A 27,944-nucleotide genomic window follows, 5' to 3' on the forward strand; every position below is an offset into this window, starting at 1 on the left:
CTATTTTCTCTGTAAAAGCACATAGGAATGACTGTACTGTATTTAAAAATGTTTTTTTTTAATTAAAAAACCCCCCAAAAGAAAACAGTGAGGTTTGATGAGGTAACGGTGAGATTAGGGGAGGTAACAGTAAAGTTAGGTGAGGTAACAGTGTGGTTAGGTAAGATAACGATGAGGTTAGGTGAAGTAACAGTGAGGTCAGATGAGGTAACGGTGTGGTTAGGTGAGGTAATGGTGAGATAATGGTGAGGTTACGGTGAGGTTAGATGACATAACAGTGAGGTTAGGTGAGGTAACGTGAGATGAGGTGAGATAATGGTGAAGTTTGGTGAGGTAACAATGAGATTAGGTTAGATAACAGTGAGGTAACAGTGAGTTTAGCTGAGGTAACTATGAGGTTATGTGAGATAATGGTGAATTTAGGTGAGGTAACTATGAGGTTAGGTGAGATAATGGTGAGGTTAGGTGAGGTAATGATGAGGTTAGGTGAGATAATGGTGAGGTTAGGTCAGATAATGGTGAGGTTAGGTAAGGTAACTATGAGGTTAGGTGAGATAATGGTGAGGTTAGGTGAGGTAATGATGAGGTTAGGTGAGATAATGGTGAGGTTAGGTCAGATAATGGTGAGGTTAGGTAAGGTAACGGTGAGGTTAGGTGAGGTAACGATGAGGTTAGGTGAGATAATGGTGAGGTTAGGTAAGGTAAAGGTAAGGTTTGGTGAGATAATGATGAGGCTAGGTGAGGTAACGGTGAGGTTTGGTGAGATAATGGTGAGGTTAGGTGAGGTAACGTGAGGTAAGGTGCAGTCAGTCGCAGCAACACTCAGTACAAACAAAGAGCATCAGTCGTAGGAAGCAATGAGTTTTATTTTCAGGGTAAACAAACAGTGAAAGTGAAGATAAAATACATTTCCTCTAGAAATAAATAAAATGAATGAGATGACAGGGAGATTCCTCAGACTGAAAACAGCACAAACATAAATTAGAACCAAACAGGAGCTACATGATTCTTTTTAAAAGCTTTCAAAACAAACTGGTGCATAGGTAGTACCCCCCCCCACCCCCCCCAAACTCCCCAACATGAGTCAAAGTGATGAAGTTCTAACGTCACAACTGGAGGTTAGAAGAGAAGAACCACGTTACATGGAAGTACATGATGACGTAACAAGGTGCTGACGGAGGTGATGGTGTCACGACTCGTGCAGACATGGCGATGCAGCAGCAGCATCGCACTCAGTGGAACCCTGCGGCAGGAAACACGAAGACGGAACCGCAGGAAGCAGCGCTCACACAGTCACCTCCAGCTTTGCTTGTTTTACCGTCGGACGGCCTCGCAATCGTCCCGACAAACCAGCCGGATGTTTATCCAGGTTCTGTACGTTTCTTAAAAGAGGAGCTGAACGAAGCAGGAGGCTACATTGCTGCACCGCCCCCTAGTGCACACGTGTCGAACTCCGGTCCTCGAGGGCCGCAGCCCTGCACATTTTGCATGTCTCCCTGCTTCCACACAGCTGATTGCAATGAGCAGCTGGTTGTCTGGCTTTGTGCTGAACTTGGTGATGAAGCATCAGGACATTCAGTGGAGGGAGACCTGGAAAGCGTGCAGAGCTTCAGCCCTCGAGGATCTGAGTTTGAGACCCCTGCCCTAGTGGCTGGCTGCAACTTCTCTCTGCATCTCATGATGCCGAAGGTAAAAGGTAAAATCAGTAATGATTTTCAAAAACTCTCAAGCATCATAAGTTAAAACATCTATGATTTTTGCCGTGATGACAGAAGCTGGAGCCCATTGCATTGTGGGTGGTGGACCAGGATGAATCCGGCTGCACCAACACGCCGACGACTTTCTCCATGAATGTCCCAGCATAGCAGGACCAGTCACACCTTCCTAAACTGTAGTACCACACATACAGAGATGTGAAAATGTATTACCCTCTTTTCAAATTCTTCTCTTGTGACATATTCCCCACTTTAATATTTAAGATCATCACACAAAGATAACCCAAGTAAACACCAAATGTAACACTTAAAAGAGATTAAAAACTTGTTCAAAGCTCCCTGTCCCTGTGTGACAAAGTGATTTTGTCACGAACGGCCTTTATAAGGTCGTACTACAGCTTATCTCTGAGATTCAAGTCCAGACTTCTAAACACTCCATAACCTGCAGTTGGTTCTCAAAGTCATTCAGAGGTCGACATGCGGGTTTGTTCTCCTTCAGGGCTCTCTGCTGGAGCAGAACTCATGGTTCCATCAGGTTCCTAGGTGATCTCCTGGGTGAGTCGTCGCTGGGTTCTTGGGGTAGTTTAGATGTTGTCCTGGTTCCTCTGTGACCTCCTGGACGAGTCATTGCTGGGTCCTTGGGGTAGTTTAGATGTTGTCCTGGTTCCTTAGTGACCTCCTGGACAAGTCATTGCTGGGTCCTTGGGGTAGTTTAGATGTTGTCCTGGTTCCTTAGTGACCTCCTGGAGGAGTCGTCGCTGGGTCCTTGGGGTAGTTTAGATGTTATCCTGGTTCCTCTGTGACCTCCTGGATGAGTTGTCGCTGGGTTCTTGGGGTAGTTTAGATATTGTCCTGGTTCCCTGGTGACCTCCTGGACCAGTCGTTGCTGGGTTGTTGGGGTCATTTAGATGTTGTCCTGGTTCCTTGGTGACCTCCTGGATGAGTTGTCGCTGGGTTCTTGGGGTAGTTTAGATGTTGTCCTGGTTCCCTGGTGACCTCCTGGATGCTGGGTTCTTTGTGAGTAATCTGTGGCTGTGGTTCACTGGCGGCCTAAAGATTTGCAAACCTTCCTGACTGACAGAGAACAATGACTTTATCTCTCATCTGTTCCTGAATTTGTTTGGGTGTTGCAGATGTTGGAGCTCTTTAATTTTGTCAGACAGGTTCTATTGAAGTGAGTTCTTGAACAGGTCTGGAGTGTGGTCGGTGAAACTGAACTTGGCGTTCCAGAAAATGTGATTACCCCAGTTAAGTGATGATTTATCAAGGAAGGCAATGACTTCTTCACACAGAACCATCACCATCATCACCATCATCATCATCATCATTTAAAAATGTCATTTTGTGTTTACTTTGGTTTTCTTTGTCTAATATTTACATTTGCTTGATGCTCTTAAATATTTATGTAGAGGAAATAATCAAAAAATAAGAATTTGAGAAGAAGGCAAATACTTTTTCACAGCACTGTACCCACTGGAAAGTAACTGCAGCAGTTTTTTATGTGACATGAGGCAAAAGCAGTGAGGAGTACCGTCAGCCAGCTCGTTTCTAAAAACTCTTCAGTTCGCCAAAGTCACCTGGCTACCTGTAGTCCCAGCTGTAGTCCCAGCTGCCACCTGGCTACCTGTAGTCCCCGCTGCCACATGGCTACCTGTAGTCCCAGCTGCCACCTGGCTACCTGTAGTCCCAGCTGTAGTCCCAGCTGCCACCTGGCTACCTGTAGTCCCCGCTGCCACATGGCTACCTGTAGTCCCAGCTGCCACATGGCTACATGTAGTCCCAGCTGCCATCTGGCTACCTGTAGTCCCCGCTGCCACATGACTACATGTAGTCCCAGCTGCCACCTGGCTACCTGTAGTCCCAGCTGCCACATGACTACATGTAGTCCCAGCTGCCACATGACTACCTGTAGTCCCCACTGCCACATGGCTACATGTAGTCCCAGCTGCCACCTGGCTACCTGTAGTCCCAGCTGCCACATGGCTACATGTAGTCCCAGCTGCCACCTGGCTACCTGTAGTCCCCGCTGCCACATGGCTACATGTAGTCCCAGCTGCCACCTGGCTACCTGTAGTCCCAGCTGCCATCTGGCTACCTGTAGTCCCCGCTGCCACATGACTACATGTAGTCCCAGCTGCCACCTGGCTACCTGTAGTCCCCGCTGCCACATGGCTACATGTAGTCCCAGCTGCCACCTGGCTACCTGTAGTCCCCGCTGCCACATGGCTACATGTAGTCCCAGCTGCCACATGACTACCTGTAGTCCCCGCTGCCACATGACTACATGTAGTCCCAGCTGCCACCTGGCTACCTGTAGTCCCCGCTGCCACATGGCTACATGTAGTCCCAGCTGCCACCTGGCTACATGTAGTCCCAGCTGCCATGGCACTTCAACACAGGAAATGTCAGTGAAACATCACGTCAAACCCAAAATGAAGCTGTGACAAATCAGAACATCATGGAGGCCAGTCCGCTCCAGAAGCACCAGTTACACAATAATGTCCACATGGATCCACGACTTTTGCATTAACCTTTTCTAAGTTACTCATTTTGTTCAAAATAAAAGCATGAATACCACCAGGCAGAGGAAGTGCTTGTAATGCAGGTTCACATGGAGATGTTTGGCTGTTTGTAACCATCAAATCATTGTTCAGACACATAAAGTCTACATATGGATCACAATTCTCTTGTCAGAAGAAAACCAAAATCTTTTTCCCAACAAACGTTTTCTCAGGAAGCTGCTGACCACATGTTAGCTCCAGTGTTAGCTTCCACCAGGAGAGCAGCCAGCTCCACAGTAAGGCTGATCAGCCTGAAGTAGCGTGGCCTGGTCCAGCCCAACAGCACGGACTGTCAGTGAGTAGAAGCTTTGATCGACAAGAACAGAGCAGCTTCCTGTCTGCACAGTGGCAGCACTGGAAACTAACTTCAAAATAGTGACTCTAAAGGCACAGTTCCGCCGCATTTTCTGTTGCAGAGCGTTGCGGGGAGGGATGGGTTATCACGCGGTCCGACTTAAAAGTTATGCATGTACGACAAGAACCCGCGACCACCAGGTACCATTTTCTGCTCCCCCTCCGCTGAGGTTCCGGGCACCGTGGAACGGGTCTGTGTGGAGGAGCAACGGCGCCGCTGTCTGCTGATTGGACGCCACGATCGTCACTCTTGACTTGCCCACAATATTTAATTATTTCATCAGCCTGAGCCCCTCTGTTGTTGTTTACATGTGCCGTTTGGGCTCGCTGGTTGATTTGTTAAGTGGGTTTATTGAAACGTCAGCGCGACACAACATTGTGGTCTTTTAACAAGGTCGTGAAAAGAGCGCGGTGTTGTGTCGCTCGTCTCCGGAACAGGAGGAGATTCAACAGGAGCTGGACGCTGCTGTTCACAATGAGAAAGTTCAACCTGAGTCACAAGAGAACGGCTTGACAGCCACCGGCCGCTTCCTTATTCTGCGCTGGAGTGTCTCTGAGTCGTTCACAACCCCGCCTACAGTTTTACTGAACTTTCTGTGGTGGGACCAGAGACAGAGTTGGTCCTGGGTACACTTTGCCGTACCATAACCTCCTGGTATGCCCCGCTCCACCACGTATTGTGTGGTGGAAGAGCGGCTTAAGGTAGCTTCTATTCAGGAACCTTTTCTGACGAAGATGCATCAATAACCTGAAGTGACTAAAAACGTGTTGCAGCTGCGGGGATGAAGGTGGTCAACTGAATCCCACATTGACCGATTCCTTCAAACAGCTCAGAGAACGAGGAGGCTGAACGCATGTTCCACTGTCCAAGGGCACCAGCAGGCACCAGGAGAACCTCCAGCCAGACTGAGGGAGGAGATGCGAATGTCTTTGTCTTATTCCACCATCTTCACAAGTGCTAAAATTGAGCAGCTGGGATGTTGTTGTTCACAATGGTTACTGTCACTTTAAGTGCTTCTCATTCAGGAGGACTGTGTGCAGAATGTTGGACTGTTATCATCCATCCCTGGTACCAGAGACCAGCTGCTGGCGAGTCACACTGGCTGCTTTACCATTCAATGGTTGGCATGACGCTCAGCTATGTCCTTCAGGACTCGCCATCCCCCTCTCCACTGATTGGTTCCACCAACGTAGCACCGGCAGGATCCAGGAACCTGGGGATGGACCGTAACAGTGGTTTGGTCCGGGAACCAGGAGACGGATTGTAACAGTGGTTTGTTTAGTAGCTGATGAACCAAAATTTTGGCTTCATTATGAAGAAGTTCTGTGGTAGAAAATAGTGGAGTGTCTCATAGCGGAGCGCCCCCTGCTGCCTCATGCAGACCTCATAACTCCATACAAGACCTGGAGGTGAACTTGGTTACAATCATGTTACCATGAAAAGACTGCTTCTAGATTCTAGATCCTACCAGCTGACAGGACAGGAGCTCTGCACCTCCAGAACCTCACTTCCACGATCGCAGATTAAATGATCTCGTTCCCTCATACTACTAACTTCAGGGAACGACTTATTATATCGTTCCCACACGTTATTATATTTTCTCTATAACCACTTCGGGGCTCCGTGTTCACTGTAGATTTCAGAAAGCCGGTTCAGCGTCTCTTCCTCTTCGTAGGTAGTGAGAACTCCAGAGATAACTCCGCCCCCAGCAGATGATGTGTCAGACCCCCCTCTGGTCCCCCTCTGGTCCCCCTCTGGTCCTCCTCTGGTCCCCCCCTGGCCCTCCTCTGGTCCCACTCTGGCCCTCCTCTGGTCCCCCTCTGGCCCTCCTCTGGTCCTCCTCTGGTCCTCCTCTGGTCCTCCTCTGGTCCCCCTCTGGCCCTCCTCTGGTCCCCCTCTGGTTCCCCTCTGGTCCCCCTCTGGTCCCCCTCTGGCCCTCCTCTGGTCCCACTCTGGCCCTTCTCTCACCCTCCTTTGGTCCCCTCTTGCCCCCCTCTGGTCCAGTACCGATGTGGGACCAGTTCAACACCTGATAGTTCCGGGGCTTTGGAGGTGGAGAGACTAAGAACTGGTGCTAAATCTGGTCCTGGACCAGAACTAGAACCTGGTTCTTCCTGGAGGAGCCACCAGAGTTCAAGGAGGAACAAAGCCAGCTGCTTCAGAATAGTACCAGAGAACCAGAGAACCAGAGAACCAGAGTACCAGAGTACCAGAGTACCAGAGTACCAGAGTACCAGAGTACCAGAGAACCAGAGAACCAGAGAACCAGAGTACCAGAGAACAGTGCCAGCAGCAGTGCCTGAAGAACCAATGACTGCGCCTCCTACTGGAGACAAGGTGCTACTGCTCCACCAGACTGAAGACACCATTGGAACCACAGTGACGAGCGGAGAGGCTGCAGCGGCGCGAACCGGGAGCTTCTAGCTGCTGGAACATGTACACAATGGGACTGCTGGTGCAGTGGTGGACTGTGTCCACTGGCAATGGTCTTCAGATGTACTCCTGAGCCTTAGACTGTCATCACTTGTTTTAACTCACACAGAACTTCACCTCAAGGTTCCTTCACATATTTTCTGGGGAACGTTGATGAAAAGGATGTTGGATATTGTTACGTAGCAAATAAGATTACATTTTGACAGATTTACTACATCACGTTCAGAAGATTTATTGATTTTCTTTTCATGTATGGGACATTTTTCAGTTTCAGACTTAACTCCAGGTTGAATGGAAGCTTTGAAGGGGCGGAGCCTCAAAAACACGGGTTCCTCCTCAGTGTTTGTGGCGGACTATAATGTTGGCTCCGCCCCCTTCGCTGCCTGGCGCAGCGTCACTGAGACTCGACGTGAAGATGAGGATCAGTGAAGAGAGAAGTTTGACCTGAGGTTTTCAGACACCTGCAATAAGAGGAGAAGACGCTGGGAGCGCCGCACCGCGAGCCGTGACTTTTATTCTGAAGGAGCCCTGGCTCCGAGAACATCCAGAGCATTCCACCCCTCCTCCACAGGAGGGCGCCGTCGTCCTGACGTCCTCACTGCATTACAAGTACCGGCGAGTCAAGTCGGCAGTCAGGATCCCACACTGTGTCTAAAGGCAACTGGAGTGTTGAGCAAGGGCGGACGTCGGGTGGACGACGGTGTCTAACCACTTCCTGTAGGCGGTGGCGAAGCGTCTCTGCTGGTGGCAGCAGCAGCTCCGCAGGACGCCGCTGACAAAGCCGTGCTCAGAGGGCAGGCTGGGTGGGGCCACGCCCCTCTTCAGACGCTTGCTGTCCTGCGGATCCACCCCGTCCACCTCCATCAGCTCCACACCCCACCTTGGTCCTTTCACCGGCTCCCTGGCCAGGCGGGCGTCCTGCAGGGCGGCGCCGTCACCGTCCATGTCTCTGCTGCTGCTGCAGTTACGCTCCCTGGCCGGGCGGGCGTCCTGCAGGGCGGCGCCGTCACCGTCTGTGTCCCCTCTGCTGCTGCAGTGACGCTCCGTCCTCCACTGGTGCCACAAGTAGAACACGTGTCGTCTGGGAGGCAGGAAGAGACAACATTTCACTGTTCCACTCCACACTCCACTGCACCACACACTCCACTGCACCACACACTCACACTCCACTGCACCACACACTCCACTGCACCAAACACTCACACTCCACTGCACCACACACTCCACTGCACCACACACTCACACTCCATTGTACCACACACTCCACTGTACCACACACTCACTCCACAGAACCACACACTCACACTCCATTGTATCACACACTCCACTGCATCACACACTCACACTCCACTGCACCTCACACTCCACTGCACCACACACTCCACTGCACCAAACACTCACACTCCACTGCACCACACACTCCACTGCACCACACACTCACACTCCATTGTACCACACACTCCACTGTACCACACACTCACACTCCACTGAACCACACACTCACACTCCATTGTACCACACACTCCACTGCATCACACACTCACACTCCACTGCACCACACACTCTCACTCCACGGCACCTCACACTCCACTGCATCACGCACTCACACTCCATTGTACCACACACTCCACTGCATCACACACTCACACTCCACTGCACCACACACTCTCACTCCACGGCACCACACACTCCACTATACCACACACTCCGCTGCACCACACACTCACACTCCACTGCACCACACACTCCACTGCACCACACACTCACACTCCACTGCACCACACACTCACACTCCACTGCATCACACACTCACACTCCACTGTACCACACACTCACACTCCATTGAACCACACACTCCACTGCACCACACACTCACACTTCACTGCACCACACACTCACACTCCACTGCACCACACACTCACACTCCACTGCTTCACACACTCACTCCATTGCACCACACAGTCACACTCCACTGTACCACACACTCACACTCCACTGCATCACACTCACACTCCACTGTACCACACACTCACACTCCATTGAACCACACACTCCACTGCACCACACACTCACACTCCACTGCATCACACACTCACACTCCACTGTACCACACACTCACACTCCACTGTCCCACACACTTACACTCCACTGTACAACACACTCACACTCCACTGCACCACACACTCACACTTCACTGCACCACACACTCACACTCCACTGCATCACACACTCACACTCCACTGTACCACACACTCACACTCCATTGCACCACACACTCACAGTCCACTGCATCACACACTCACACTCCACTGTACCACACACTCACACTCCATTGAACCACACACTCCACTGCACCACACACTCACACTCCACTGCATCACACACTCACACTCCACTGTACCACACACTCACACTCCACTGTCCCACACACTTACACTCCACTGTACAACACACTCACACTCCACTGCACCACACACTCACACTTCACTGCACCACACACTCACACTCCACTGCATCACACACTCACACTCCACTGTACCACACACTCACACTCCATTGCACCACACACTCACACTCCACTGCATCACACACTCACACTCCACTGTACCACACACTCACACTCCATTGCACCACACACTCCACTGCATCACACACTCCACATAACCACAACTGTGGGGATGGAGGGTCTTGGCTGGGGGAGCATAACCACTGCTCCACCATGTGGTCCATAACACCGGTGTTAAATACCACAGCTTGTCTGAGCTGGACAGTGTCGGTATTTAAAGAGTAAAGTTACACATCAGAGTTTGGTTGAAGTGACCCTGCCACTCTGGTGGCCAGCAGGGGGCAGGACCTGTAGGTTTCTCCTCACTCAGGGGCTGGTTCTACAGGTTCCTCTTTCTTTAGGGCTGGTTCTACAGGTTCCTCCTCCTTTGGGCCTGGTTCTGCAGGTTCCTCCTCCTTTTGGGCCTGGTTCTGCAGGTTCCTCCTCCTTTTGGGCCTGGTTCTGCAGGTTCCTCCTCCTTTTGGCCTGGTTCTGCAGGTTCTCTTTTGGGCCGAGTTCTGCATGTTCTCTTCTGGGCCCAGTTCTGCAGGTTCTCCTTGGAATGACTGACTAGTAGTCAGTGTTTTATAAATGAAGTGAATTAAATTCTCTTGTTTAATAAATGAAGGAAAAACACTTCCAATCAAAAACTTTCTCTTTGTGAAAATATAAATTAAGAAAAGTGTTTGGAGTGAGAACATTAGTGATACCTGAAGAGCAGAGCCGTGGAGACCATGTGGTGGGTCCGGGTTCTTCTGTTCGTCAAGCAGAGAGAGGAAGATGATGGACCTTCTTCTTCTCACCACATTAAATGATCATTAAGGCTGATTCCTCCTCCATAAGAACAAGAACAACATTCTCCACTTCAGGGTCCAGCTCCCTCTGGCTGAACAAATATGGTTCTGCTGCTCCAACCACCCTGGTTCCACTGCTGAAGCTTCTCAACTGCCATGTGCTGCACTATTCAGCTTGGAGTATGAACCCTCCAGGATACGGCCTGGGTGATTTGACCTGGGGGGGGTCTCACCTGTGAGAGGGATATGGCCTGGGGGGGGAGTGGTCTCACTTGTGAGAGGGATATGGCCTGGGGGGGGGGGTCTCACTTGTGAGAGGGATATGGCCTGGGGGGTCTCACCTGTGAGAGGGATATGGCCTGGGGGGGGGGGGGGGGGTCTCACCTGTGGCTCCAGAGCGTTTCATGTCCAGGGAAGGACTGGATGAGGTCAGAGCACAGTGCCATCTCCTGGTGGAAGAGCTGAAAGACAGAGAAGAGGCGGAGCTGCCGCTCCTCCTCCTCCACTGTGGCCTCTGCACCCGACAGTTCTCCGTTAGTGAGGGGGCCGCAGTGCTGCTGGGTGGGGCACAGCTCAGTGATGAGCTCCTGCAGCAGGAACTGGCGGTAGTGGAAGCCGCTGTGGTCTGACACGTGTTTGGAAACCCAACGACTCATCGATGACAACTCGTCATGGAAAACCTGCCGGGGAACAATCGACAACAAACATCACTTTCAAGATGGCCGCTGATCTTTTAATCTAACCCCCCCTTTCCTCTGACATTGAGAGAAGTAACCCTTCCTGACTCCGTGTGTCTGTAGTGAACCCAGTGTGTCTGTAATGAACCCAGTGTGTCTGTAGTGAACCCAGTGTGTCTGTAGTGAACCCAGTGTGTCTGTAATGAACCTAGTGTGTCTGTAGTGAACCCAGTGTGTCTGAAGTGAACCTAGTGTGTCTGTAATGAACCTAGTGTGTCTGTAGTGAACCAAGTGTGTCTGTAGTGAACCCAGTGTGTCTGAAGTGAACCTAGTGTGTCTGTAATGAACCTAGTGTGTCTGTAGTGAACCAAGTGTGTCTGTAGTGAACCAAGTGTGTCTGAAGTGAACCTAGTGTGTCTGTAATGAACCTAGTGTGTCTGTAGTGAACCAAGTGTGTCTGTAGTGAACCTAGTGTGTCTGTAGTGAACCAAGTGTGTCAGTAGTGAACCCAGTATGTCTGAAGTGAACCTAGTGTGTCTGAAGTGAACCTACTGTGTCTGTAATTAACCTAGTGTGTCTGTAGTGAACCAAGTGTGTCTGTAATGAACCTAGTGTGTCTGTAGTGAACCAAGTGTGTCTGTAGTGAACCCATTGTGTGTCTGTAGTGAACCCAGTGTGTCTGTAATGAACCCATTGTGTGTCTGTAGTGAACCCAGTGTGTCTGTAATGAACCTAGTGTGTCTGTAGTGAACCCAGTGTGTCTGTAATGAACCCATTGTGTGTCTGTAGTGAACCCAGTGTGTCTGTAATGAACCTAGTGTGTCTGTAGTGAACCCAGTGTGTCTGTAGTGAACCAAATGTGTCAGTAGTGAACCCAGTGTGTCTGTAGTGAACCAAGTGTGTCTGAAGTGAACCAAGTGTGTCAGTAGTGAACCCAGTGTGTCTGTAGTGAACCAAGTGTGTCAGTAGTGAACCCAGTGTGTCTGTAGTGAACCCAGTGTGTCTGAAGTGAACCAAGGTTGTCAGTAGTGAACCCAGTGTGTCTGTAGTGAACCCAGTGTCTTTACTGAACCCAGTGTCTGTAATGAACCTAGTGTGTCTTTAGTGAACCCAGTGTGTCTGTAGTGAACCCTGTGTGTCTGTAGTGAACCAAGTGTGAGTCTGTAGTGAACCCAGTGTGTCTGCAGTGAACCCAGTGTGTCTGTAGTGAACCCAGTGTGTCTGTAGTGAACCAAGTGTGTCTGTAGTGAACCCAGTGTGTCTGTAATGAACCCAGTGTGTCTGTAGTGAACCCAGTGTGTCTGTAGTGAACCCAGTGTGTCTGTAATGAACCTAGTGTGTCTGTAGTGAACCCAGTGTGTCTGTAGTGAACCAAGTGTGTCTGTAGTGAACCCAGTGTGTCTGTAGTGAACCAAGTGTGTCAGTAGTGAACCCAGTGTGTCTGTAGTGAACCCAGTGTGTCTGTAATGAACCAAGTATGTCTGTAGTGAACCCAGTGTGTCTGAAGTGAACCTAGTGTGTCTGTAATGAACCTAGTGTGTCTGTAGTGAACCAAGTGTGTCTGTAGTGAACCCAGTGTGTCTTTACTGAACCTAGTGTGTCTGAAGTGAACCTAGTGTGTCTGTAGTGAACCAAGTGTCTGTAGTGAACCCAGTGTCTGTAGTGAACCAAGTGTGTCTGTAGTGAACCCAGTGTCTGTAGTGAACCAAGTGTGTCTGTAGTGAACCCAGTGTCTGTAGTGAACCAAGTGTGTCAGTAGTGAACCCAGTGTGTCTGTAGTGAACCCAGTGTGTCTGTAATGAACCTAGTGTGTCTGTAGTGAACCCAGTGTGTCTGAAGTGAACCTAGTGTGTCTGTAATGAACCTAGTGTGTCTGTAGTGAACCTAGTGTGTCTGTAATGAACCTAGTGTGTCTGTAGTGAACCAAGTGTGTCTGTAGTGAACCCAGTGTGATTCTGTAGTGAACCCAGTGTGTCTTTACTGAACCTAGTGTGTCTGAAGTGAACCTAGTGTGTCTTTACTGAACCCAGTGTGTCTCTAGTGAACCTAGTCTGTCTGTAGTGAACCTAGTGTGTCTGTAGTGAACCTCGTCTGTCTGTAGTGAACCCAGTGTGTCTGTAGTGAACCCAGTGTGTCTGTAGTGAACCAAGTGTGTCTGTAGTGAACCCAGTGTGATTCTGTAGTGAACCCAGTGTGTCTTTACTGAACCTAGTGTGTCTGAAGTGAACCTAGTGTGTCTTTACTGAACCCAGTGTGTCTCTAGTGAACCTAGTCTGTCTGTAGTGAACCTAGTGTGTCTGTAGTGAACCTCGTCTGTCTGTAGTGAACCCAGTGTGTCTGTAGTGAACCTCGTCTGTCTGTAGTGAACCCAGTGTGTCTGTAGTGAACCCAGTGTGTTTTAGTCAACCCAGTGTGTGTGTAGTGAACCCAGTGTGAGTCTGTAGTGAACCCAGTGTGTCTTTACTGAACCTAGTGTGTCTGTAGTGAACCAAGTGTGTCTGTAGTGAACCCAGTGTGATTCTGTAGTGAACCCAGTGTGTCTTTACTGAACCTAGTGTGTCTGAAGTGAACCTAGTGTGTCTTTACTGAACCCAGTGTGTCTCTAGTGAACCTAGTCTGTCTGTAGTGAACCTAGTGTGTCTGTAGTGAACCTCGTCTGTCTGTAGTGAACCCAGTGTGTCTGTAGTGAACCCAGTGTGTTTTAGTCAACCCAGTGTGTGTGTAGTGAACCCAGTGTGTCTGTAGTGAACCCAGTGTGTGTCTGTAGTGAACCCAGTGTGTGTCTGTAGTGAACCCAGTGTGTTCATACGTACTTTAGCTCATTTCATGACATCTTGCTGGTCTAATTGTTAGAAGGTGGGTGGAGATTGAATGGCCGTGGGAGGAGCTGGGTGGTGCTGGATAAAGCAGGTGGAGCAGACCCACCTTGACATTGCCTTTGGCCATGTGCTGCAGCACCCAGATGCGGTGTGACCAGGCATTGTAGTTGCTGGGATAGCGCCCGGCTGCGTCGGCGCACACCTTCATCTCCTGGTGGAGGACCTGGGACAGGTGAGGGCTCAGCTCCTGGCTCCACCCAGCGGCGGTGGGCTGCGGTGGAGGAGGAGCAGAGGGCTGGTGCAGGATGTGCTGCAGTACCCAGCGTCTGCACAAGGACAGAGACAAAACCTCACTCAGACACATGAACACTTGAGGAGCTCACCTGGTTTCTTCATGGCACATGTTTGGATCTGCATCAACCTCTCCAGCAGGGGGCAGCTGGACTGTCCTGCTCAGTGCTTCTGGCTCCACGTTGTCTTTAGGTCAGAGGTCAGATCAGGCCACAAATGGACAAGCGGGACTACTAAAGCTATATAATCTATAACTCAATCTGCACATTAAAGATCTGTGGCAACTTTACACTTTTCTTTTCATCAAAAAGTCACAAAACCAAACACACAAAACTACCTATCCATCCATCCATCCATCCATTATCTACCACTTATCCAGGCCAGGTCGCAGAGGCAGCAGTCTGAGCAGAGCTGCCCAGACTTCCCTCACCCCAGACACTTCCTCCAGGTCTTCCGGTAGCACCCCAAGGCGTTCCCAGGCCATAGAGAGACATAGTCCCTCCAGCGTGTCCTGGGTCTGCCCCGAGGCCTCCTACCGGAGGGACATGCCCGGAACACCTCCCTGGGGAGGGGACCGGGGGGCATCCGAAACAGGTGCCCGAGCCACCTCAGCTGGCTCCTCTGGATGTGGAGGAGCAGCGGCTCTACTCCGAGCTCCTCCCTGGTGACTGACCTCCTCCCCCTATCTCTCAGGGTGACTGAGCTCCTCACCCTATCTCTCAGGGTGACTGAGCTCCTCACCCTATCTCTAAGGGTGACTGAGCTCCTCACCCTATCTCTCAGGGTGACTGAGCTCCTCACCCTATCTCTCAGGGTGACTGAGCTCCTCACCCTATCTCTCAGGGTGACTGAGCTCCTCACCCTATCTCTAAGAGTGACTGAGCTCCTCACCCTATCTCTAAAGCCCCGTTTCCACCGCACACAAGTGCCGGCACGGAGCGGAGCGGTACGGAGCGGAGCGGTACGGAGCGGTACGGAATAGAGACCCCGACCAAAATATTGGGTCGCGTTTCCACTGCAGAGAGGAGCTTAAAAAGTGGGCGGGGCTTATGAGCTCTGCAGAAATGTGACATTACAACAGAAAAGAAAGTCGTCAGATCTAGATTTTGTGAATCCTCTGTTGTTGTTTATATCCTCCACTTTGCACTGTTATTTTTTGCAGCGGCAAAAAAAAAAAAACTGTTACTTTTTGCAGCGGTTATTTTTTGCAGCGGCAGAGCTGCAGCGAACGTTCCGGCCACTTGCCGGCGACTTGGGGCGACGTGCCCCGCACTCGAGCACTCGGGTGCGTGGTAAGTGGCCGGAGCGTTCCCCCTGGTTGGCTGAGGCACAGACACGGGAGTCTGAGCTTTCTGCTCAAACGTAGGAGGCACTCCACTCCGGCGCTGATGGCGGTCCGGCAGCTCAGCGTCGGAACACGGAGGCGCCGAGCTCCGAGCTCCGAGCTTCTCTTCATCGCTTCCGCGGTCCGTCCCCGCGATATAGCGCCACTGATCGCAGTTGAACAGAACGCTGACCGCCTCTGGAAAGCGGAGCTGCCGGAGCCGAAAGCTCCAGACTCCCGTGTCCCGGACGCGCATCCACGCCACGGCGAGCGCTATGCTGTAAACAGAAAACTCCAACGCGATGCAAAGTCCCGAGCCCCGGTCTCCCCCTGCCTCAAGTCCGCTCTTTCACAACAAACACTAAAGTTGAGCAGCAAAGAAAAGAAAAGGAAAAAAAAAACAACCAGAGCAAAGCTGACCACACTGACAGCAGAGGATTCATCCAGCTGACATATTAACATATTGAGGGTGTAGTAAATCACTGACCAATCAGCAGACAGCTCCTCAAACTCAGACCCGTTCCATGGTCCCCGGCACCCCAACGGAAGGGGAGCGGAAAAGCGCTCGCCTTTGGAGCGGTCTGGAGCAGTTCAGACCCCATTCCTGTCGTGACACGCGAACCGGAGCGGTTTAGACCGGTCTGGGCCGGCACTTTTTGTGCGGTGGAAATGGGGCTTAAGGGTGACTGAGCTCCTCACCCTATCTCTAAGGGTGACTGAGCTCCTCACCCTATCTCTAAGGGTGACTGAGCTCCTCACCCTATCTCTAAGGGTGCGCCAAGCCACCTACAGAAGAAGCTGATTTCAGCTGCTTGTATCAGGGATCTCCTTCTTTCGGTCATGACCCAAAGCTCATGACCATAGGTGAGGGGAGGAACGAAAATCGACTGGTAAATCAAGAGCTTCGCCTTTTGGCTCAGCTCCTTCTTCATCACGACGGACCGATACAACGACCGCATAACTGCAGACTGTGATCCGCCTCTCGATCTCACGCTCCATCTTCCCCCTAGTCGTGAACAAGACCCCAAGATACTGGAAGTCCTCAACTTGGAACAAGAGCACTCCACCGACCTGAAGGGGGCAAGCCACCTTTTTCCGGTCGAGAACCATGGCCTGGGATTTAGAGGTGCTGATCCTCATCCCAGCTGCTTCACACTCAGCTGTGAACTGCACCAGTGCATGCTGAAGGTCCTGGTTCAATGGAACCAACATGCACTGGGAACAGGTACGAATTACTGCTGGCAATGCGAACCAAACTACTGCTCCGGGCGTACAGGGACCGAACAGCCCAAAGGGCCCTGGACTCCATACACCCTCCACAGGACATCCTGAGGGACGCGGTCGAACGCCTTCTCCAGATCCACCAAACACATGTGGACTGGTAGAGTGAACTCCCATGAACCCTTGAGCACCTGGTGGAGGGTATAGAGCTGGTTCAGTGTTCAATGACCAGGACAAAAACCGCATTGTTCCTCTTGGAGCCGAGGTTCCACTCATGGATCCTCCTCTCCAGTACCCTGGAATAGACTTTCCCGGGGAGGCTGAGGAGTGGGCTCCCCCTGGAGTTGGAACACACCCTCCGATCCCCCTTCTTAAAAAGAAGGACCACCACCCCAGTCTGCCAGTCCAGAGGTACTGTCCCTGACCACTGCGCGAGGTTACAGAGACGTGTCAGCCATGACAGTCCCTGCACATCCAGAGACTTAAGGAACTCTGGGCGAATCTCATCCACTCCCAGTGCCTTGCCTTTGAGGAGCTTAGCAACTACCTCGGTGACTTCAGCTTGGGTAATGGACGAGTCCACCCCTGAGAACCCAGCCTTTGTTTCCTTAGTCGAAGACATGATAGTGGGATTGAGGAGGTACTCGAAGTATTCCTTCTACCACCCGACGACAACTCCTGTTGAGGTCAGCGGCTCCCCTCCTCCACTGTAAACAGTGTTGGTGGAGAACTGCTTCCCCCTCCTGAGGTGCCGGACGGTTTGCCAGAATACCTTGACTACTACTACGATAATAATCATGATGATAACAAAATTATAATAGTAATAATAGTAACATCAGCTAAAACATCTGCAATTCAAACAACTTTTACTGACATAGTGCCAAAACACCTGAGACTGTTCCGGCCCTTGATTTGGACTGCTGCTCTGATTCTGGCCTTCGGGGGGGAAATAATTGAGGAGCGCTGGGCGAAAGCTTTTCTTCATAACCAACGAAACCAATGATAAAAGTCACAAACTAAAAAGAGCTCTCTGCTGCCGACTAATGTCCAGGAGTGGTACTGCCTTAAAATGACCTGCCAACAGGTTTAAAATCTAAACGCAAGCGAGGAACATCTGGAGCAAAGCATCAAAACAAAGAGTAAGAACAAGGTTCTCAAAGCTGGAGGTAAAGCAGGAACATGAATAGATGTATGACAGCAGTTCTAGATCCTGTATCTAGAGCAGCAGTACATTACGGACTAGAGTCTCACCGGTGGATCCACGTCTCCGGGCTCTTGGGGGATCTGGTGAGCGCCAGCTGGCCCAGGTACAGGTCTTTCTCTGGGCTCAGGACTCCACATTGGATCAGCTCCTTCCTGTAGGAACACACACCTTTTACACAAGGCTACTATATGGGAGGAGCTGGCAGAGGAGGAGGAGGAGGAACAGGCGGAGGAAGAGGAGGAGCGGGAGGGGGAGGAGAAGCAGTAGGAGCTGGCGGACGAGCAGGAGAAAGAAGAGGAGGAGCGGGGGGGGAGGAGAAGCAGGAGGAGCTGGTGGAGGAGGAGGAGCAGGAGGAGGAAGAGGAGAAGTGGGAGGAGGAGCAGGCGAAGGAGCAGGAGTAGAAGCAGGAGGAGCGGGAGGGGGAGGAGGAGGAGGAGCAGGAGGACAGAGACATCAACAGGTTGTTGTTGTGTTTGTTGCGGTTCTTCTGAGGCCAGAGGACTGAACTACGACCTGATCAACAGATCCAGGATCAGTTTCCTGGTTTAACTGATCCAGACACTAGATCCTGATCACCATTACTACCAAGCAGGCTATCAACTCTGTTTCAACCCAGACCTACGTGTGGGCGTTCACATGAAAGGGGCGGAGCTTGCAACATCTGACCAATCACACAGGGAGAAACTCCGCAGAGCAGATTACACATTACTGAAGGAGCAGTTATTCTCTGAGATTATGATGAATTCAAACACACCCAGCAGCTAAAAGCAACAATGCTGCTGCAGCCAAAGCCAGGATATTATTGACTTGTTCATGTTGACATATGGTTCTCATATATATATGTTCATGCTGACTTGTTAATGCTGACATGTTCATGCTGACTTGTGTGAGTGTTTCCTGTTGGAGTATTAATCCATCACCGTGACGACAGCCATAGTTCTGCTTCCATAGATTCCTGTTTGTGCAGTTCTGTCATTAAGCTCATTATTCCAGATCAACCCTCGTGGAGAAAAACAGACTTGGAACAAGTCAAGAACAAAAACCTTCTTCAAAGCCTCAGTGACCAAGACTTATTTTATTATGTCAAAAGATCTCGAAATTAACTTCTCCTCTCCACTGCAGCTCAGCGCTGATCCCACCCACCAATCACCATCATTTAAGAATGGGCGGGGCATTTCCCAAAATATGTGATTGGTCAGGAGGCGGAGCTATGACTGCTTACCCAGAATGTATCTTGCTCTGGAGCAGGAAAGGTCGAAAGGTCAAAACCATTTTCGTCATAACAGAGCCAGTTTTAACCAGACTGCTGTCAACCCAACACTACAATATTGCGTTTTCAATCCACAATCTTCTGACATGTTGAAATAATGCAGTGATGTCATTAGCCCTTAGTGGTTGGGGTCAAAGGTCAGTGGGGGTCACACAGAAATTATAAAATGTGTGTCCAGGAGTGTCAAACAGTGATAACATGAAGTAATTCAAAGGAGGAGGACAGATGATGAAAGGAGTGGTGTGGTGGATCAAATAACCTGGAGTCCTCTGGTTTCCAGGGTGACAAATGTGACGTTGGCAAAGGTCTGCCTGTTCTAGGTGTGGTGGCTGCTGGGGTTGTTATTGTGGTTGTTGGTACCTGACATTCCAGGCTGTAGTGAAATCTGGATTCAGCAGCAGCAGAGTGCCAGTGAGGTCCAATAAAGCTGAAGGACACAAACAAACAGACTTTTGAAAGAAGTTATTCTGACCATCCGAGCTGAACTCCCACAATGTTAACCGCATCACCATCTTTAATCCAATTAATCATGGTGATGGATTAATGTGTTAACATTTAACACGCACGCACGCGCTGTACGATGACGGGCAGAGAGCAAGAGAGCTGTACACTAACGGCAGTGAGCTAGAGAGCTGTACGATGACAAAAGAGAGCTGTACGATGACGGCAGAGAGCTAGAGAGCTGTACGATGACGGGCAGAGAGCTAGAGAGCTGTACGGTGACAGCAGAGAGCTAGAGAGCTGTACGATGACGGGCAGAGAGCTAGAGAGCTGTACGGTGACAGCAGAGAGCTAGAGAGCTGTACGATGACGGGCAGAGAGCTAGAGAGCTGTACGATAACAAAAGAGAGCTGTACGATGACGGCAGAGAGCTAGAGAGCTGTACGATGATGGCAGAGAGCTGTATGATGACAGCAGAGAGCTGTACGATGACGGCAGAGAGCTGTACTATGACGGAGAGAGGTAGAGAGCTGTATGATGACAGCAGAGAGCTGTATGATGACAGCAGAGAGCTGTACGATGACGGCAGAGAGCTGTACTATAACGGGCAGAGAGCTAGAGAGCTGTACGATGATGGCAGAGAGCTAGAGAGCCGTACGATTACGGGCAGAGGGCTAGAGAGCCGTACGATTACGGGCATAGAGCTAGAGAGCCGTACGATAACGGGCAGAGAGCTAGAGAGCCGTACGATAATGGGCAGAGAGCTAGAGAGCCGTACAATAACGGGCAGAGAGCGAGAGAGCCGTACGATAACGGGCAGAGAGCTAGAGAGCCGTACGATGACGGCAGAGAACTAGAAAGCTGTACGATGATGGCAGAGAGGGAGAGAGCTGTACGATGACGGCAGAGAGCTAGAGAGCTGTATGATGACGGAAGAGAGCTAGACAGCTATATGATGACAGAAGAGAGCTAGAGAGCTGTAGGATGACGGAAGAGAGCTAGAGAGCTGTACGATGACGGAAGAGAGCTAGAGAGCTGTACGATGAAGGAAGAGAGCTAGAGAGCTGTTTGATGACAGCAGAGAGCTAGAGAGCTGTACTATAACGGAAGAGAGCTACAGAGATGTACGATAACGGGCAGAGAGCTAGAGAGCCGTACGATAACGCGCAGAGAGCTAGAGAGCCGTACGATAATGGCAGAGAGCTAGAGAGCCGTACGATAATGGGCAGATAGCTAGAGAGCCATAGGATAACGGCAGAGAGCTAGAGAGCCATATGATAATGGCAGAGAGCTAGAGAGCCGTACGATAACGGGCAGAGAGCTAGAGAGCCGTACGGTAACGGCAGAGAGCTAGAGAGCCGTACGATAACGGGCAGAGAGCTAGAGAGCTGTACGGTAACGGCAGAGAGCTAGAGAGCCGTACGATAACGAGCAGAGAGCTAGAGAGCCGTACGATAACGGGCAGAGAGCCTCCACACAGCACAGAAAGAGGAACACGCAGCCTTACCTTCCCGGTCCAGCCAGTTGTGGCGCTGGCGGTACAGCAGCAGCTTGTTGTGGACACACGGCAGCAGGAACTTGATGCACCAGCTCTCCACGCCCAGCTTGTTCTCCACCAACACGATGGGGCTGCGGTTGCAACGGGCCTCGGGACACGGAATCACCCCGACCTCATCACTGTGGGGAACAAAGGCTCAGTGAGGGCGAGACCAACCAATTCCTTCTGACACTGATATGCTAGTGGCTCCATGTTTCTTCTGGAATGATTCCTGAAGCCACCTTTTGTTTGGGAGGACCATGTACAAGAAACTAGACCAGTTCAGAACAGACGTCCTGGGTAGTCCTGGACCAGGTAGCCCATAGAGGATTCTGTAGGGCCATTATGACCATTAGGACCAGAAGTCCTGGGTAGTCCTGGACCAGGTAACCCAGAGAGGATTCTGTAGGACCATTAGGACCAGAAGTCCTGGGTAGTCTGATGACCAACAAGTCAATAAACCCAAGAAAAACTATGTTCAAAGTCAGAGAAATGGCTGCAATGTCCACTGAAAAACAAATAAAATAAAGTAAGTGTAACATTCATCCAGCCACTGTAACATTCATCCAGCCACTGTAACGCAACATTCATCCAGCCAGCGTAACGTAACATTCATCCAGCAACATTAACATTCATCCAGCCAGCATAAGGTAACATTCATCCAGCCAGCATAAGGTAACAATCATCCAGCCAGCATAATATTCATCCACCTAGCATAACATTCATCCAGCCAGCGTAACATTCATCCAGCCAGCGTAACATTCATCCAGCATAACATTCATTCAGCCAGCATGTAATTTATCCAGCCAGCGTAACACTCATCCAGCCAGCGTAACACTCATCCGGCCAGCGTAACACTCATCCGGCCAGCGTAACACTCATCCGGCCAGCGTAACACTCATCCGGCCAGCGTAACACTCATCCGGCCAGCGTAACACTCATCCGGCCAGCGTAACACTCATCCGGCCAGCGTAACACTCATCCGGCCAGCGTAACATTCATCCAGCTAGCATAACACTCATCCGGCCAGCGTAACACTCATCCGGCCAGCGTAACATTCATCAGGCCAGCGTAACATTCATCAGGCCAGCATCACGTTAATCCAGCCAATTTAACATTCGTCCAGCCAGTGTAACACTCATCCAGCCAGTGTAACATTCATCCAGCCAGCATAACAGTCATCCGACGAGAGTAACAGTCATCTGGCCAGAGTAACATTCATCCGGCCAGTGTAACGTTCATCCAGCCAGCGTAACATTAATGCAGCTAGCATAACATTCATCCAGCCAGTGTAACGTTCATCCAGCCAGCGTAACGTAACATTCATCCATCTCTGTAGTGTAACGTAACATTCAGCCATCTCGCCAGCGCAACGTAACATTCATTCATCCAGCCAGCGTAACATAACATTCATCCGGCCAGCTTAACGTTCATCCGGCCAGCGGAATGTTCATCCAGCCAGCATAACGTAACATTCATCCAGCCAGCGATACACTCATCAAGCCAGCAGAACATTTATCCATATAGTATAACATAACATAACATTCATTCATCCAGCCAGCGTAAAATAACATTCATCAAGCCAGCGTAATGTAACATTCATCCAGCCAGCAAAACAGTCATCCGACTAGAGTAACATTCATCCGACCAGAGTAACATTCATCCAGCAAGAGTAACGTTCATCAAGCCAGTGTAACATTAATGCAGCTAGCATAACATTCATCCAGCCAGCGTAACATTCATGCAGCCAGCGTATTATTCATCCGGCCAGCGTAACATTCATCCGGCCAGTGTCACATTCATCCAGCCAATTTAACATTCATCCAGCCAGCGAAACATTCATCCAGCCAGCGTAACATTAATCCAGCCAGCGTATCATTCATCCGGCCAGCGTAACATTCATCCGGCCAGCGTAACGTTCATCCAGCCAATTTAACATTCATCCAGCCAGCGTAACATTCATCCAGCCAGCGTAACATTCATCCAGCCAGTGTAACATTATTCTGGCCAGTGTAACATTCATCCGGCCAGTGGAACATTCATCCAGCCAGCATAACATTCATCCAGCCAGCGTCACGTTCATCCAGCCAATTTAACATTCATGCAGCCAGCTTAACGTTCATCCAGCCAGCATAAAATTCATCCGGCCAGCGTAACATTAATCCAGCCAGCGTAACATTCATTCATGTGGCGTAACATTCATTCAACCAGCCAGCATAACATTCATCCAGCCATGGTAATGTAGCATTCATCCAGCCAGCGTAATATAACATTCATCCGACCACCATAACATTCATCCGGTCAGTGTAACGTTCATCCAGCCAGCGTAACGTAACATTCATCCATCTCTGTAGTGTAACGTAACATTCAGCCATCTCGCCAGCGTAACATAACATTCATCCGGCCAGCTTAACGTTCATCCGGCCAGCGGAATGTTCATCCAGCCAGCATAACTTAACATTCATCAAGCCAGCGTAATGTAACATTCATCCAGCCAGCATAACAGTCATCCGACTAGAGTAACATTCATCCGACCAGAGTAACATTCATCCAGCAAGCGTAACGTTCATCAAGCCAGTGTAACATTAATGCAGCTAGCATAACATTCATCCAGCCAGCGTAACATTCATGCAGCCAGCGTATTATTCATCCGGCCAGCGTAACATTAATCCGGCCAGTGTCACGTTCATCCAGCCCATTTAACATTCATCCAGCCAGCGTAACATTCATCCAGCCAGCGCAACATTCATCCAGCCAGCGTATCATTCATCCAGCCAGCGTAACATTCATCCGGCCAGCGTAACATTCATCCGGCCAGCGTCACGTTCATCCAGCCAATTTAACATTCATCCAGCCAGCGTAACATTCATCCAGCCAGCGCAACATTCATCCAGCCAGCGTATCATTCATCCGGCCAGCGTAACATTCATCCGGCCAGCGTCACGTTCATCCAGCCAATTTAACATTCATCCAGCCAATTTAACATTCATCCAGCCAGCGTAACATTCATCCAGCCAGCGTAACATTCATCCAGCCAGTGTAACATTCATCTGGCCAGTGTAACATTCATCCGGCCAGCGTAACATTCATCCAGCCAGCATAACATTCATCCGGCCAGCGTCACGTTCATCCAGCCAATTTAACATTCATCCAGCCAGCTAAACGTTCATCCAGCCAGCATAAAATTCATCCGGCCAGCGTAACATTAATCCAGCCAGCGTAACATTCATTCATGTGGCGTAACATTCATTCAACCAGCCAGCATAACATTCATCCAGCCATGGTAATGTAGCATTCATCCAGCCAGTGTTATGCAACATTCATCCAGCCAGCGTAATATAACATTCATCCGACCACCATAACATTCATCCGGTCAGCGTAATGTTCATCCGGTCAGCGCAACATTCATCCGGCCAGTGTAACATTCATCCGGCCAGCATAACATTAATGCAGCTAGCATAACATTCATACAGCCAGTGCAACATTTATCCGGCCAGCATAATGTTCATTCAGCCAGCTGAACGTTCATCCAGCCAGTGTAACACTCATCCAGCCAGCATAACGTTTATCCAACCAGCATAACATAACATTCATTCATTCATCCAGCCAGCATAATTTAACATTCATCCAGCCAAAGTAACATAACATTCATCAAGCCAGCGTAACGTAACAGTCATCCGACCAGAGTAACATTCATCCGGCCAGCGTAACGTTCATCAAGCCAGTGTAACATTAATGCAGCCAGCATAACATTCATCCCACCAGTGTAACATTCATCCAGCCAATTTAACATTAATCCATCCAGCATAACATTCATTCATCTGGCGTAACATTCATTCAACCAGCCAGCATAACATTCGTCCGGCCATCATAATGTAACATTCATCCAGCCAGCGTAATGTAACATTCATCCAGCCATAGTAATATAACATTCATCCGGCCAGCATAACATTCATCCGGCCAGCACAACGTTCATCCGGTCAGCTTAACGTTCATCCGGTCAGCTTAACGTTCATCCAGCCAGCGTAAAATTCATTCAACCAGTGTAACATTCATCCAGCCAGTGTAACATTATTGCAGCTCGTGTAACATTCATCCAGCCAGCGTAACATTCATCTGGCCAATTTAACATTCATCCAGCCAGCGTAACATTCATCCAGCCAGCGTAACATTCATCCAGCCAGTGTAACATTCATCTGGCCAGTGTAACATTCATCCGGCCAGCGTAACATTCATCCAGCCAGCATAACATTCATCCGGCCAGCGTCACGTTCATCCAGCCAATTTAACATTCATCCAGCCAGCTAAACGTTCATCCAGCCAGCATAAAATTCATCCGGCCAGCGTAACATTAATCCAGCCAGCGTAACATTCATTCATGTGGCGTAACATTCATTCAACCAGCCAGCATAACATTCATCCAGCCATGGTAATGTAGCATTCATCCAGCCAGTGTTATGCAACATTCATCCAGCCAGCGTAATATAACATTCATCCGACCACCATAACATTCATCCGGTCAGCGTAATGTTCATCCGGTCAGCGCAACATTCATCCGGCCAGTGTAACATTCATCCGGCCAGCATAACATTAATGCAGCTAGCATAACATTCATACAGCCAGTGCAACATTTATCCGGCCAGCATAATGTTCATTCAGCCAGCTGAACGTTCATCCAGCCAGTGTAACACTCATCCAGCCAGCATAACGTTTATCCAACCAGCATAACATAACATTCATTCATTCATCCAGCCAGCATAATTTAACATTCATCCAGCCAAAGTAACATAACATTCATCAAGCCAGCGTAACGTAACAGTCATCCGACCAGAGTAACATTCATCCGGCCAGCGTAACGTTCATCAAGCCAGTGTAACATTAATGCAGCCAGCATAACATTCATCCCACCAGTGTAACATTCATCCAGCCAATTTAACATTAATCCATCCAGCATAACATTCATTCATCTGGCGTAACATTCATTCAACCAGCCAGCATAACATTCGTCCGGCCATCATAATGTAACATTCATCCAGCCAGCGTAATGTAACATTCATCCAGCCATAGTAATATAACATTCATCCGGCCAGCATAACATTCATCCGGCCAGCACAACGTTCATCCGGTCAGCTTAACGTTCATCCGGTCAGCTTAACGTTCATCCAGCCAGCGTAAAATTCATTCAACCAGTGTAACATTCATCCAGCCAGTGTAACATTATTGCAGCTCGTGTAACATTCATCCAGCCAGCGTAACATTCATCTGGCCAATGTAACATACATCCAGCCAGCGTAACATTAGTCTAGCAAGTGTAAGATTTATTCATCTAGCCAGCGTAGCGTAACCTAACATTCATCCAGCCAGAGTAACGTAACATTCATCCAGCCAGCGTAACATAACATTCATCCAGCCAGAGTAACGTAACGTTCATCCAGCCAGCGTAATATAAGTCATCCAGCCAGAGTAATGTAACATTCATCAAGCCAGTGTAACATAACATTTATCCAGCTAGAATAACATTCATCCAGCCAACGTAACATTGATCGAGCCAACATAATGTAACATTCATTCACTCCACCAGCGTAACATTCATCCAGCTCGTGTGACATTCGTCCAGTCAGGGTGACGTTCATCCAGCTTGCGTGACGTTCGTCCATCCAGCCAGCGTAATGTAACATTCATCCAGCCAGAGTAATACAACATTCATCCAGCCAGCGTAACATAACATTTATCCAGCCAGCGTAACATAACATTTATCCAGCCAGCGTAACATAACATTCATCCAGCCAGCTTAATGTTCATCCAGCCAGCATTATATTAATCCAGCCAGTGTAACATTAATCCAGCCAGCGTAATGTAACATTCATCCAGCCACCTTAAAGTTCATCCAGCCAGCGTAACATTCATCCAGGTCATTCGCCCCGCTGTCCCGGTTCAGACAGCCGCCGTGTCCCATTTCAGACAGCCGCTCTGTCCCGGTTCAGACAGCCGCCGTGTCCCATTTCAGACAGCCGCTCTGTCCCGGTTCAGACAGCCGCTCTGTCCCGGGTGACAGTCCGAAACCACAGCGGTAAGCCCGGCTTAGCTTGCCGCAGGACAGCCCGCTCTCACGGGGACGGGAGACGGAGACACGGTGGCGGGATGTCCGTCCCGGTCGCCCCTGGCTCTACTTACATGTTGGGGTTCCTCTTCAGGGCATTGGTGATGTCTTTGACCACTCTCTGGACCAGGACGTCCACCTCCTCCTCCGACTCCGCCATTTCTGAGGGCACCCTCTGACGTCACACTCACGGAGAACTACTTCCAGGTTAGAGCTCTACGTCACCACGGAAAAGTCACGTACGTACGTCAACAATACTTTCTATTTACAATGTGTCCGAAATAAGTCACACATAAAAATGAAGTTCAGTGACTGCAGTGATTTCAGTCAATACCAATATAAAATGAAGTAAGCATCAATGTCATTACACATAAACACACAAATATATTCAAAAGTACAAACTTATTCCATCTCAATCGCTTTTTGAAAAATAAGATTCTTCCTTCTTAAAAAAATTGAAATATAACTCTCTATGCATTGTCTGTGCGCCATCGTTTGTTGCTCTTAAAAAAAAAACAATAATTGAATAATTGATTGTAGAATGGAATATGTTTACGGTGTTAAACGTTAGACTGATTACCATTCAAGTTTCATCAATGCTTGACATATATTATTATACATATGCATGTTTTAATAGTATTTATTTCATTAAAAAGT

General features: G+C 49.6%; 1 protein-coding gene across 1 annotated transcript; it reads right to left on the reverse strand.

The window, feature by feature from the left end:
* Positions 1-6,959: 6,959 nt before the first annotated feature.
* Positions 6,960-27,449, reverse strand: ptar1 (protein prenyltransferase alpha subunit repeat containing 1). Its single transcript, XM_080499542.1, has 7 exons — positions 27,362-27,449; positions 21,158-21,327; positions 19,570-19,636; positions 17,987-18,091; positions 14,006-14,225; positions 10,788-11,083; positions 6,960-8,145 (listed from the first exon to the last, which is right to left on the reverse strand). Exons 1-7 carry the CDS (start codon positions 27,445-27,447, stop codon positions 7,716-7,718), a joined length of 1,374 nt encoding a protein of 457 aa, XP_080355668.1. The 5' UTR covers positions 27,448-27,449; the 3' UTR covers positions 6,960-7,715.
* Positions 27,450-27,944: the final 495 nt, after the last annotated feature.

The sequence above is a fragment of the Blennius ocellaris genome (assembly GCF_963422515.1).
Source record: "Blennius ocellaris genome assembly, chromosome: 7".
Classification (NCBI taxonomy): domain Eukaryota; kingdom Metazoa; phylum Chordata; class Actinopteri; order Blenniiformes; family Blenniidae; genus Blennius; species Blennius ocellaris.

What these genes read in the sequence shown, in the direction of transcription:
- ptar1 (XM_080499542.1), bottom strand. Translation starts at nt 27,447, where the DNA reads ATGGCGGAGTCGGAGGAGGAGGTGGACGTCCTGGTCCAGAGAGTGGTC. An exon ending in CTGAAGAGGAACCCCAACAT is followed by an intron (nt 21,328 to 27,361) that starts GTAAGTAGAGCC and finishes TGTTCCCCACAG; the next exon opens with TGATGAGGTCGGGGTGATTC. An exon ending in CAACTGGCTGGACCGGGAAG is followed by an intron (nt 19,637 to 21,157) that starts GTAAGGCTGCGT and finishes TGTGTCCTTCAG; the next exon opens with CTTTATTGGACCTCACTGGC.